This window comes from Mastacembelus armatus, chromosome 13 (assembly GCF_900324485.2).
Source record: "Mastacembelus armatus chromosome 13, fMasArm1.2, whole genome shotgun sequence".
NCBI classification, from domain to species: Eukaryota; Metazoa; Chordata; class Actinopteri; order Synbranchiformes; family Mastacembelidae; genus Mastacembelus; species Mastacembelus armatus.
The window spans coordinates 12220575-12234008 of record NC_046645.1 but is presented as its reverse complement, the minus strand read 5'-3'; the positions used below and the strand labels follow the sequence as shown (position 1 = coordinate 12234008).

General features: G+C 42.4%; 2 protein-coding genes across 2 annotated transcripts; both read right to left on the bottom strand.

The window, feature by feature from the left end:
• Nucleotides 1-265: 265 nt before the first annotated feature.
• Nucleotides 266-3443, bottom strand: LOC113134390 (extracellular calcium-sensing receptor-like). Its single transcript, XM_026313768.1, has 5 exons — nucleotides 3197-3443; nucleotides 1848-2053; nucleotides 1474-1695; nucleotides 1245-1368; nucleotides 266-1164 (listed from the first exon to the last, which is right to left on the bottom strand). Exons 1-5 carry the CDS (start codon nucleotides 3441-3443, stop codon nucleotides 266-268), a joined length of 1698 nt encoding a protein of 565 aa, XP_026169553.1.
• Nucleotides 3444-8038: 4595 nt separating this feature from the next.
• On the bottom strand, nucleotides 8039-12712 carry LOC113134381 (extracellular calcium-sensing receptor-like). The gene is made up of 8 exons (XM_026313757.1): nucleotides 12606-12712; nucleotides 11892-12186; nucleotides 11500-11789; nucleotides 10912-11207; nucleotides 9604-9809; nucleotides 9253-9474; nucleotides 9024-9147; nucleotides 8039-8943 (listed from the first exon to the last, which is right to left on the bottom strand). Exons 1-8 carry the CDS (start codon nucleotides 12710-12712, stop codon nucleotides 8039-8041), a joined length of 2445 nt encoding a protein of 814 aa, XP_026169542.1.
• Between the last annotated feature and the right edge of the window lie 722 nt (nucleotides 12713-13434).

Here is a 13434-nt window from a genome sequence, read left to right as displayed (position 1 = left end):
CATACAACACACAGCACTTGCTTACATTTTTGCATGGGCTCTGTGATGTTCTTATTGGCCATGTACAGCAAGAAAATGATCAAGCAGAATATACAGTTTATGTCATCGTCTGGTTCTATGTTAGCTTTCACAGAGGCCTGCTGGTCTGTGAGTGGTTCAACACAAATCACCAATTTCCTTTCCTAAACCCAACAGAAGAATTCTTTTCTGCATGGCGATGGAAGGTCTAAGACTGACAAACCTACACTAAAATCTCTTACTAGAATTAATTTTTGTTCATCAGATGTTTCTTGGTGTTCTTCTCTGGCTTAAACAAAATGATGAAACACTTTGGAGCAAATATACACAATATTAGTCCAAAACTGGAAGCCAGAATGGCAAATATCTCCACAGCCACAGTAAACTTCCCAGGAGAGCTGACATATGCTGGGATAAAAGTGATCCAGACTGTACAGAATATCAGCATGCTGAAGGTGATAAACTTGGCTTCATTAAAATTATCAGGCAGTTTCCGGGCCAGGACAGCTAACACAAAGCAAAAGACAGCCAGCAGGCCTATGTACCCGAGCACAGCCCAGAACCCAGTAGCTGAGCCTAACGCACACTCCAGGATGATTCTTTCTTTGTATATGGTGAAGTTTTTCATTGGAAAAGGGGGACTAACAATCAACCAAACAGTACATATTAAAACTTGGATAAATGTAAATGATAATACAGTCATTCTTTGCTGTGTAGGACCAAACCATTTCATGACATTACTACCTGGAAGTGTAGCTTTGAAGGCCATTAACACCACCATAGTTTTCCCCAGAACACAAGAGATACAGAGGACAAAGGTGATCCCAAACGCTGTGTGGCGCAGCATGCAGGACCACTCAGAGGGTGCTCCAATGAAAGTTAATGAACATAAGAAACACAGAGTCAGGGAGAAGAGCAGCAGGAAGCTCAGCTCAGAGTTGTTGGCCCTGACAATCGGGGATGTTCTGTGTCGAAAGAATATAGTCGCTGTTATAATGGCCAGACAGGCACCACCAACTGAGAACGTAGCCAGGATGACTCCCAGGATCTCACTGAAGGAAAGAAACTCTACGGGCTTGGGAACACATGTGTCTTTCTCTTCATTAGGCCAGAACTCATTGGGACAAGGGAAACAATCAGTGGAATCTGAAAATATAAATCAAAAAGGACCTTTAGCAGTCCCATCATTGATGTGGTGATATACATGAGAAAACAATGGATTTTACCTGTAGCATTGCTAATCTCTCCCTCAGGACATGGTACACAATCATAACAGCAGATGGGTTTTCCTTTCTGCAGCACTTTATGAGTTCCTTTAGGACAGCTGTCAGTGCACACTGACACAGGAACCTGACAGACACAATACACAATGACAGAATCACACAGATATGCAGTTTTGATACAACAGCTGATATGATTCAGTTCACCAATGTTGAATATATCAGTGTTCCTCACTTGTGTCCTGCCTTCCACCCAGGTGATGTTCCTGTTGATATGGAACTCCTGGCCCAGTGGCAGTGATGCATCATATTGCCCTACTGTCACCAACACAATGCTGCCACTCTCACTTTTCTGCCAGTTAACCAGCTCATATGTGGCCACAGGATCCCCATTGGCATCAAAGGACACAGGATAACCATTTTGGAAAAAATGTACTTTCTTCAGATGATTAAGAACCTGTGAGGACAATGAGAACAATGAGTGAGGCATAACAACAAACTGTGTAAAATAATAAGATAATAATAAATAAATTAAGTTCTTAATTTCATAAAAGTGACATCATTGCTAAAGAAGGGTATGGGCTTCTTCAATTATTCACTTGAACTGACCTGTTTGGGCTCTATGCTGCTGATTCTGTCACACTGAGTTGTAGAATTAGTCTCCTGACACACTGCATTATGAATGGCATGTGCTATTGCATAAACAGCCTTGTACACCATGTTACTGATTCGAAGCTGAGATGTGTCAGTGTACGGGCTTTGGAGTTTCTGTATGTCCTCAGTTCCATCACACACATTTTTTTCTGTGGCAGCACCTACAAACATACAGAGATTTTTAGCTTTGACAATTATAAACACATCCATTCTCTACTGCTTATCTTTCGCAGGTGGGCTGGACCGACACATGGGCAAGACTCAAGGTACTCCCTGCACAGATCGCCAGTCCATCACAGGGCTGACATACAGAGACAAACAATTCACATTCACCAATTAACCTAAGCACAATCTGCATGTGTTTGGACTGTGTGGGGGTGAGGGGATGGGGGTGGTGAGGCAAGTACCTGGAGATACGTCGTGTCATTAGTCGTGGTCTTATTCGTGGCCTAATGGTTCAGTCATGGCCTAATGGATAGGGAGTTGGACTTGCAACATGAAAATTGCAGGTTTGAGTCTCAGGTTCAGCAGGAATTGTTGGTGGGACAGAGTGAATAGCCATCGCCTTGTCCACCGTCAATACCACGACTGAGGTGAGACCCTTGAGCAAGGCACCGTACCCCTAACTGCTCTCCGGGCGCTGCAGCACTGGCTGCCCACTGCTCCAGGTGTGTGTTCACGGTGTGTGTTCACTGCTGTGTGTGTGGTGATGGAATTTCCCCATTTGTGAGACTATTAAGGCTAACTGAAACTTAAACCCTCCATACACATGGGTAGAACATGCAAACTCCACAGAAAGACCTGATGGTCAAACAAGATTTGAATCTGTAACCTGCTGTGAGATGGTAACTACCATGCCACCAACGATGACAATAATATTACATTACTATTCATTATTATGTTTTTTTTCCGGGTTTTTTTTTTGGTTTTGCTTCTGTAAATTAAGCAGATCAGATCCTCATTTGCACAAACTCATATATTTATATTGGTTAAAATGTGTGCTCTGTTAAGCATGTCAACTCACATTAACATTAAAATGAGTGATCTGAAAGCAATCTCTTTTAATAGACTAGCATAATCAATGAAAATGAACATCTACAGTAACTGATAAACTATATTAATAATCTTTTTTTTATCTTGGTGGCCTGTAGAGTGCTATTACACTTAACATACACCATTATATAAGTGGTTTTTCACATCCACCTCAATGTAGGCTTTCAACAAACAAAATAACACAACCACGTCAACACAGCTGTGATTATCACTTAGGTTAATGTAGAAAAAAGAAAAAGCGTGTTTCTCACTTTTTTCCAGTCTGCAGTTGAATGCACTCTCCCAGAACTCAGTAAGAATTGGGGAGGCTGCCACTGTAGTGGGAGAGAGATCCAGCAGGAAGTCTCTAAAACCTGGGATGACAGATTTCTGAATCCCAAATCCGATGGCTCCCTCACAGAAAGTGAACATGTCTGGATGGGTTATCCAGGACTCACTGCCTATCCACTGACAAGGTGGGGAAGGTTCACGAGACAGCTCCTCCAGCAGGATCCTCATGTCTCCAGAGGCTGCAAATGCCACAACAACCATAGCTGTTGACCTAGAGACACATTACAGTGCATTTTATTATACCAATATTAGCACTTATCACTTTCTCTTACAATTATAAACACAAACTATAGCTTAGTTTTTATAGTTTTTGAATCGGAAGTATTGTCTCACTGTTTTTATTATATGAATGCAACAGACAATTTCCTACAAAAATGCTCCATATTTTCTTCTATTTTCCCCTTCTATTTCTTTTTTTCAATTCTGTGTGTGTGTGTGTGTGTGTGTGCGTGCGTGTGTGTGTGTGTATGTGTGTTTGTGTATACACAGTGCAAGAACACAAGCAAAATCAGAGATGTAGAAACCTGCGATAGAAACCTGTATAGAGAAAACACCCCCGATAAAATAATCACCATCCATTGAAAAGGCAGGAAGACGAGTGGTACCTTGCAGTTTACATTTCACAGATGAAGCCTCAGCACTGACCCCAGCAGCTTTAATCTCTGTGCACACATCACCTTGTTTCAGACCATCCCAACAATCATTCAACGTAAGAGCTGAGTTCAACCCAGACGAAAATGTGAGTGAGGGACGTTTTTAGAACAGATCCAATCAGAATCAATCTTCTTAGATGCACATGCACATCTGAAAAGTAACTGATCCACCTAGTGACGCGGGATACGTGAGTACACGACATCATCATAGCCTGCACTGGGTTTCTGTCTGACTTAAAGTATAATGAAATGGCAACAGCTGGGAGAAAACAAAGAGAAGATATATGGGTCAGTTTCATGTTTGATGCAATGTCGTTACTGCTAAATACAGTTTTTCTTTTAAATATTTTGGAGTTGCAATTTTGCTTTAAAATTGAAGAATGTCATATGCAAGTTATAAACGATGCATGTCTAAAGTCTTTTATGGAAAGTCTATATTCCATATATGTTTAATGAAACTTGTTTTTCATTTCATTATAATTTAGAATATTTTGTATATTCAATAGTTTTACTAAATGACACTTAAATTAAACCCAATAGATTTAGTCATATTTTAGTCACCTGCTTTGTTTTAGTAGTAGTCTAGTTTTAAAACTAGACTAAATATGACTAAAATAGTCATAAAATAGTGACTAAAATATGACTAAAACTAAAATTGCATGTTAGTCATAAGACTATGACTAAAACTAAATTAAAATCTGCTGTCAAAATTAACACTGGCTGTAACTGCTCGAACGAATCGTCCGTGAGAGCACGTAAAACCACAGTGAGGTCCCATTGCGGAGCCAGGGGACGTGCGACGGGGTGCTGCCTGTGCACTCCCCTCAGAAAACGCTTTGTGAGCACTGATCTGTTGCTGAACCCCTCATGGCATGAGGAAATAGCTCCATCTGTTTTAATGGTGCTAAATATCAAGTTTCTCTCCAATGATAACTGGAGAAAAGACAGAATCGCTGAAAGAGGGCATGCAATGGAAGAAACGCCGTTCTCCGTGCACCATCTCTCAAACGAGACCTATAGAGGCCCATACGATGCTGTAGTGGACCGGGCGTGCGCCCCTTGAATCTTCCAGGGGGAAGATGCCCGCATGTTGTACCAAGGTTGTACTGGTAGCTGGTCTCCTGGAAATGGAAGAATTCCCTGTGTTGAGATGTGGAAATACACATCCTTGGTGACTGCACCGTCGGAGCTGGGCCGTCGTTAACATGTGAAATCTCTTGACCTGCATTGATTTGTTGAGATGCGTCAGATCGAGGACGAGCCTCATCTCTCCCGATTTTTTGGGAACCAGGAAATATCGGGAATAAAATCCACGGGCCACATTCACTGGTGGAACAACAGAAACAACTCCCTTTGATAACAGATTTTGCATCACCATATGAACCTTCGCTGTTTGCGGGGGGTTCGGGTACCGGGGTAGACCAGGAGCAGGCTAGCCTAGGAGCCGTGGGAGGCCGCCGAGGAGCAGTAGGCTGGGACGGGGAGTGAGCCAGGAAGGTGATTTTAATAGCTGCAGCGGCGGTCTGGAAGGTACACTCATGGCACCTGTCCACTAGCTTAGCAGCTAGCACGTCCCTCGGAGTGCAAGGGCAGGCCGCTGCCCGGCCCGTAGCACACACTTTGCTCTGAACAGAGAGGCCAGGCTCTGTTCCAGTGCTGGGACCGTGGGAAAATCCCCTACCATTAGGTCAGCCACCTGCGTGAAGGGGGAGAAGGTCGACAAATGAGCTTTTATCTTGGCTAGCTCCAACGCTGCCGTAGAGAGGCAAGCAGACATGGTAAGTGATCGAGGCCAAACAGGTACACGGCGTGGCGCCTGCCGCAGGTTGTACCAGCCCAACACATAACGAAGTAGTTGAACCAGCTCAGGAGGGACACTTAAGATTTGGCTGACGGTTTGGCTCCTGAGAGGAACCGCTTAGTTTGGGGGACACCTGTTAGCTGCCGTCATGATAATACCTGGGAGCTCTTGTAATAGCTGAGCCATGGCTGGCAGAAGCGTCGAAGAGGCCTCAGCTAGCACGCTATCAGCAGACATTTGCGCCGGCTCCATGGAGGGGACGGGGTGGAGCAGAGTGACGTCTGGGAAGTGGCATAACAAGGAGATAGAGTCGTCTGACTCTGGGTACAAGACTAATTCCAGGATGGGTTCGAGCTCGTCATCCCGGCTGGGAGTTACTTCTGTGGGGAGAGAGAAGGGGGAAACCATGGGAGCGGAGGGCAGAGCAAAGGGAGGAGGCCTCTCTTCGGTCTGCCAGCACTCTTTGGCGGCAAGAATGAAAAAGTCCGCTCTCTGTTGGAGTGCCTCGAGGGGCAGCCGCTTGCAGAACGTGCAGTTTGCCCTTGGGGTGAGAGCTCTAACAGCGTGTTCCGCTCCCATGCAGCCCACGGAGCAGGGGTGCAGGTCGTCCCAGAAGATGTAGCCTGTACCACACTCGCCGCAGATTCTGGTGACGCCGCAGACTGCCGAAATCATGATGTTCGAAGATCTTGTCCTCATTACCTAGGCTGAAGAAAAAAAAGGGAAGATCTCGCCTGACCCACCGCCTTATATATGGGAGCTGCGGACGTGTGGACACTCGGGCGAGGGGGGCCAACCCCGGGTGGGCATAAATGAATTTCTCTTCAGTGCGCAGGTGAAAAGAGGGGATAAGACCTGTAGCGATAGCCCAGAGGGCTGCACACCAATGAGACAGAAGCAGTTAGTCCCTAACATCTTATGTCAAGAACAAGTCTGCACAAGTTTGCATCTTTTTCATGAAAAAATGAGAAACATCAGATTGATGTCTTTGTTCAATACTGGACCCAGACTACTGTTGTACCGACACACAAACAATTTGGACAGACTCTTAGCATTCAGTGCTGAAACACTGCAGGACATAGTTAAGAATCATTGGTATCATATTTTCACCTGAGATTACTGTATGTTAGTTGGGTGCAGTCCTCTGGCTATTGTTTATTGATCCTATCTTGTTTTCACACCAGTGCGCTGAGTGCATTGAAACTGAGTATATTGAAACATTATATCAAACCAGAGACAGTTTTATAACATCTGGAAAACTGATATGAGCCCTAACCTTTGACTAGCAGTGTATGTCCTTCATGTACAACACATATCATACCCACAAGAGTCCTCTTTCAGCCAAGCTGGAGATATGTCTCAAGAGGAGAGTACCATGGTATGATGTGAATTTTTTTGGCTTCTCCACCAGTGACAGCAGCTCCTTCACCAGTGCATGGAAATGAGTACCCAACAGGCAATTGTGACTGATTGGACCGTCAGTATGTGCCAAGCAGCCAAAATTGACAGTGACAGCTGACTGACTGACAGATGCACTAGAGAGACCTGTCAGACAACCTAAATGCTAAAACATCCTCGGGAGAAGAAGGAACAGGTTACCCCAGGTGGGGAAGCCATCAGTTCTTCATACATCCTCATTGTGGCAACAATGTAAGAACAGGCAGGATACAGTTTAGAGAATGACATGTTTAATAGTCTAGCAGGAGAAATCACGAGCAGACCATCCAGGACGGGTCGATTTGCAGCCTTCCTAATGGCTTTATAACCACTGAGCAAATAAGTTACACAACACATGAATCATGTTTATACAACATGTTTACAGAAATCTAATTAGTAAGAACCTGTGACTAGCTGTTTCTTTGTGCAATCCCCTGCTGACATAAAAACAGTGTGTTTAACACATCAAGGGTCGTTGTTGAGTTCAAACAGGGAGGACATACAGTATACACTAGTATGTAAAAACGAATGTGATAAACAGCTTACGCTCTATAGTGTACTGTATGTTGCCATCTTAAATATCTCCAAACCTCAGAAACTGTACTTGGATTGATTTTGAATAACCTGCTTCAATCTGCATCAAACTCATGTCTATTTCCTGTATGTCATAGAGAGGTACTGTTTTGTCAAAATATCAAGAAATGATTTCTGTCACATTTACATTGTGAGATTTATTCACTTTATTCTATATTTTTATCAGAGAATGAAAATGTAATTATGAAATGAAACGATATTTTAAAAGGAAATGACAAAATTCCAAATAACATAATATTAACAACAACAAAACAAAGGCAACATTTTGTGAAACTGTACTAGGGTTGATGTTTGTTCATCAGATGTTTCTTGGTGTTCTTCTCTGGCTTAAACAAAATGATGAAACACTTTGGAGCAAATATACACAATATTAGTCCAAAACTGGAGGCCAGAATGGCAAATATCTCCACAGCCACAGTAAACTTCCCAGGAGAGCTGACATATGCTGGGATAAAAGTGATCCAGACTGCACAGAATATCAGCATGCTGAAGGTGATAAACTTGGCTTCATTAAAATTATCAGGCAGTTTCCGGGCCAGGACAGCTAACACAAAGCAAAAGACAGCCAAGAGGCCTATGTACCCGAGCACAGCCCAGAACCCAATAGCTGAGCCTAACGCACACTCCATGATGATTCTTTCTTTGTATACGGTGAAGTTTTTCATTGGAAAAGGGGGACTAACAATCAACCAAACAGTACATATAACAACTTGGATAAATGTAAATAATATTACAGTCATTCTTTGCTGTTGAGGACCAAACCATTTCATGACATTACTACCTGGAAGTGTAGCTTTGAAGGCCATTAACACCACCATAGTTTTCCCCAGAACACAAGAGATACAGAGGACAAAGGTGATCCCAAACGCTGTGTGGCGCAGCATGCAGGACCACTCAGAGGGTGCTCCAATGAAAGTTAATGAACATAAGAAACACAGAGTCAGGGAGAAGAGCAGCAGGAAGCTCAGCTCAGAGTTGTTGGCCCTGACAATTGGGGAGGTTCTGTGTTGAAAGAATATAGTCGCTGTTATAATGGCCAGACAGGCACCACCAACTGAGAACGTAGCCAGGATGACTCCCAGGATCTCACCGAAGGAAAGAAACTCTACAGGCTTGGGAACACATGTGTCTTTCTCTGCATTAGGCCAGAACTCATTGGGACAAGGGAAACAATCAGTGGAATCTGAAAATATAAATCAAAAAGGACCTTTAGCAGTCCCATCATTGATGTGGTGATATACATGAGAAAACAATGGATTTTACCTGTAGCATTGCTAATCTCTCCCTCAGGACATGGTACACAATCATAACAGCAGATGGGTTTTCCTTTCTGCAGCACTTTATGAGTTCCTTTAGGACAGCTGTCAGTGCACACTGACACAGGAACCTGACAGACACAATACACAATGACAGAATCACACAGATATGCAGTTTTGATTCAACAGCTGATATGATTCAGTTCACCAATGTTGAATATATCAATGTTCCTCACTTGTGTCCTGCCTTCCACCCAGGTGATGTTCCTGTTGATATGGAACTCCTGGCCCAGTGGCAGTGATGCATCATATTGCCCTACTGTCACAAACACAATGCTGCCACTCTCACTTTTCTGCCAGTTAACCAGCTCATATGTGGCCACAGGATCCCCATTGGCATCAAATGACACAGGATAACCATTTTGGGAAAAGTTTACTTTCTTCAGATGATTAAGAACCTGTGAGGACAATGAGGGAGGAATAGCAACAAACTGTGTAAAATAAATAAGAATAGTTCTTAATCTCATAAAGGTGACATCATTGCTAAAGAAGGGTATTGGCTTCTTCATTTATTCACTTTAACTGACCTGTTTGGGCTCTATGTTGCTGATTCTGTCACACTGAGTTGTAGAATTAGTCTCCTGACACACTGCATTATGAATGGCATGTGCTATTGCATAAACAGCCTTGTACACCATGTTAGTGATTCGGAGCTGAGATGTGTCAGTGTACGGGCTCTGGAATTTCTGTATGTCCTCGGTTCCATCACACACTTTCTTGTCTGTGGCAGCACCTACAAACATACAGAGACAGTAATATAAGACTTAAGTTTTGACAATTATCCACACATCTGTTCTCTCGTTTATCTTTCCAGGTCTCAGAAGGGCTGGCGCCAGTCCCAGCCGACACACGGGCAGTAGACAGGGGACAGGGGATCTCCAGTCCATCACAGGGCTGACATAACAAGACAAACAAGAGACAGACAACAACTCACATTCACATTCACCAATTAACCTAACCACAATCGGCATGTGTTGGACTGTGTGAGGGGCAGTCATGGCCTAATGGATAGGGAGTTGGACTTGCAACATGAAAATTGCAGGTTTGAGTCTCAGGTTCAGCAGGAATTGTTGGTGGGACAGAGTGAATAGCCATCGCCTTGTCCACCGTCAATACCACGACTGAGGTGAGACCCTTGAGCAAGGCACCGTACCCCTAACTGCTCTCCGGGCGCTGCAGCACTGGCTGCCCACTGCTCCAGGTGTGTGTTCACGGTGTGTGTTCACTGCTGTGTGTGTGGTGATGGAATTTCCCCATTTGTGAGACTATTAAGGCTAACTGAAACTTAAACCCTCCATACACATGGGTAGAACATGCAAACTCCACAGAAAGACCTGATGGTCAAACAAGATTTGAATCTGTAACCTGCTGTGAGATGGTAACTACCATGCCACCAACGATGACAATAATATTACATTACTATTCATTATTATGTTTTTTTTCTGTTTTTTTTCTTTGGTTTTGCTTTTGTAAATTAAACTGATCAGATCGTCATTTGCACAAACTCAAATATTTATATTGGTTAAAATTTGTGCTCTGTTTCGCATGTCAACTCACATTAACATTAAAATGAGTGATCTGAAAGCAATCTCTTTTAATAGACTAGCATAATCAATGAAAATGAACATCTACAGTAACTGATAAACTATATTAATAATCTTTTTTTTATCTTGGTGGCCTGTAAAGTGCTATTACACTTAACATACACCATTATATAAGTGGTTTTTCACATCCACCTCAATGTAGGCTTTCAACAAACAAAATAACACAACCACGTCAACACAGCTGTGATTATCACTTATGTTAATGTAGAAAAAAAAAAGTGTGTTTCTCACTTTTTTCCAGTCTGCAGTTGAATGCACTCTCCCAGAACTCAGTAAGAATTGGGGAGGCTGCCACTGTAGTGGGAGAGAGATCCAGCAGGAAGTCTCTAAAACCTGGGATGACAGATTTCTGAATCCCAAATCCGATGGCTCCCTCACAGAAAGTGAACTTAGACGTGTCTGGGTCAGACACCCAGGCCTCACTGCCTATCCACTGACGAGGTGGGGAAGGTTCACGAGACAGCTCCTCCAGCAAGATCCTCATGTCTCCAGAGGCTGCAAATGCAACAACAACCATAGCTGTTGACCTGGAGACACATTACAGAGCATTTTATTATACTAATATTAGCACTTATCACTTTCTCTTACAATTATAAACACAAAGTATAGTTTAGTTTTCAGTTTTTTGAATCCGAAGTATTGTCTCACTGTTTTTATTATATGAATGCAACAAAGAGAACATAATTTCCTACAAAAATGTTCTATATTTTCTTCTATTTTCTCACATTCTATATCTTTCTTTTCAATTCTCTTTCTGTGTGTGCATGTGTGTGTGTGCGCGCAGGATGAGAACACAAGCACAATCAGAGATATAGAAACCTGCGGATAACATCAGCCACTCTCTGGATCCTGCTACGTAGGTTGGTCCGATAGAAAGATTCAGAGTATTCAACACAGATCCCCACTTTGTGTGCTGCCTCCAGAAAAGACGCCATGCCATTATTTCCATAGTCTGAATCTGACCGGACAGCACCTATCCAAGTCCAGCCAAAGTGTTTCACCAGCTTGGCCAGAGCAGCAGCCTGGAAATGGTCACTGGGGATTGTTCTGAAGAAATTCGGATACTGACGCTTATCAGAAAGGCATGCACAAGTGGCAAAGTGACTCACCTGAAGGAGATAATACAGCATAATACTGTAATGATACATTATAAAATCAATATGGGCATATTTAGAAAAAAAACTAGTTTGTCAAAAATTTAACATATTTACTTGAGGAATATTAAAGGACCCAATGATCTGTGAAATGCTGATGGATGGTGTGGACCCAGATTCACCAACAACAGCCATCACCATACCAGATTTTGAGCAGTTATCTCTGGTATAAAACTCAGGGTCCAGACCATTAGAAAGCTGAAATGCCACATGCACCGCCATGGGCACTGAGGCACATGAGTCATAGATCTGATAACCGAGCCTGATGCCTGGGAGCAGCTTTGTACTGTTGTTAATCTCCTCAATGGCAAAGACCATTGCACGTGAAAAACGCAGTCCACGGCCGTTAATGCTGCAAACAAATACCCATGTCATTGTTGAAAATCCAGGATAAGTGATAAAGACAATTCACAATTTTCACAGAAAATTTATAATGGAGTATAGAAATTTACAGTTACCATTGTAGTACTGCATTTGTTACCAGTACCAGTACACCAGACTTCAACAACACACATATATTTTTAGTTAAGAAACACAAAAATGTTATTTTTGTACCATATAGGCATAATCTGATATTGTTATGAATACTTGTAATTGGTATGAGCTAATATTGATTTGGCCCTTAATGTGAAACAGAAGAAATTATTTTTTCAAGTATTCAATAGTACACAAAAGAGACTTTGCAAGAAGCTTGTAACAACATCCTTCAAATGAAAACATGTCACATACAATATCACATCCTTTTATCCCCCATTGTTCCCTCTTACTAACCTCCCTCTGCACTTCAGTGGCTGCCGCACTGTGGTGTAGTTATACTCCACTGTTTGTACATAAAGGTGTATAGAGAAAACACCCCCGATAACATAATCACCATCCATTGAAAAGGCAGGAAGACGAGTGGTACCTTGCAGTTTACATTTCACAGATAAAGCCTCAGCACTGACCCCAGCAGCTTTAATCTCTGTGCACACATCACCTTGTTTCAGACCATCCCAACAATCATTCAACGTAACAGCTGAGTTCAACCCAGTCAAACCCAGAGCTAATCCCAGACCAATAAAGAGAAAGGAGATCTCCATCTCTCAGGTGCATCTGTGCACAAGTGTGTTTTCACTGGTTTATAAAGGTTTTCTGACACAAGGCTCTTGCTCTCTGCTGTACCTCAGCCTACATCAGACAGGGGGGGGGCCCTTATCTCGTTTGTTTTATTTAGCTCAAATTATTTTAATTTGTTGGGCTGAATATAATCTATAATTTTCACAAAATACCTGAGTTTCTTTCCTCCTTTTCTAATTTAGTGTTGTAAACATCAGATATCTGATTTTGTACTATCCTGTTTTGCTTAAACTGCCTATGCTGCTCTGATGAAAGGAGATATTAAATTCAAATTTTAATTGTCATTATTTCCCATTTTATTTCTTATTGACTTCACTTTGTTTGTGTTTATGGCTGTTCATATTAATAAATCCTGAATATAAAGCTGGGAATGCTAGTGTAATATTTTTTAAAAACTACACCTTGGTCATAGTATGTGTGATATATTCATTATGTCTGATATATATCAAATTCAATGCAGTTTAACTGCAATGTTATCTTTACA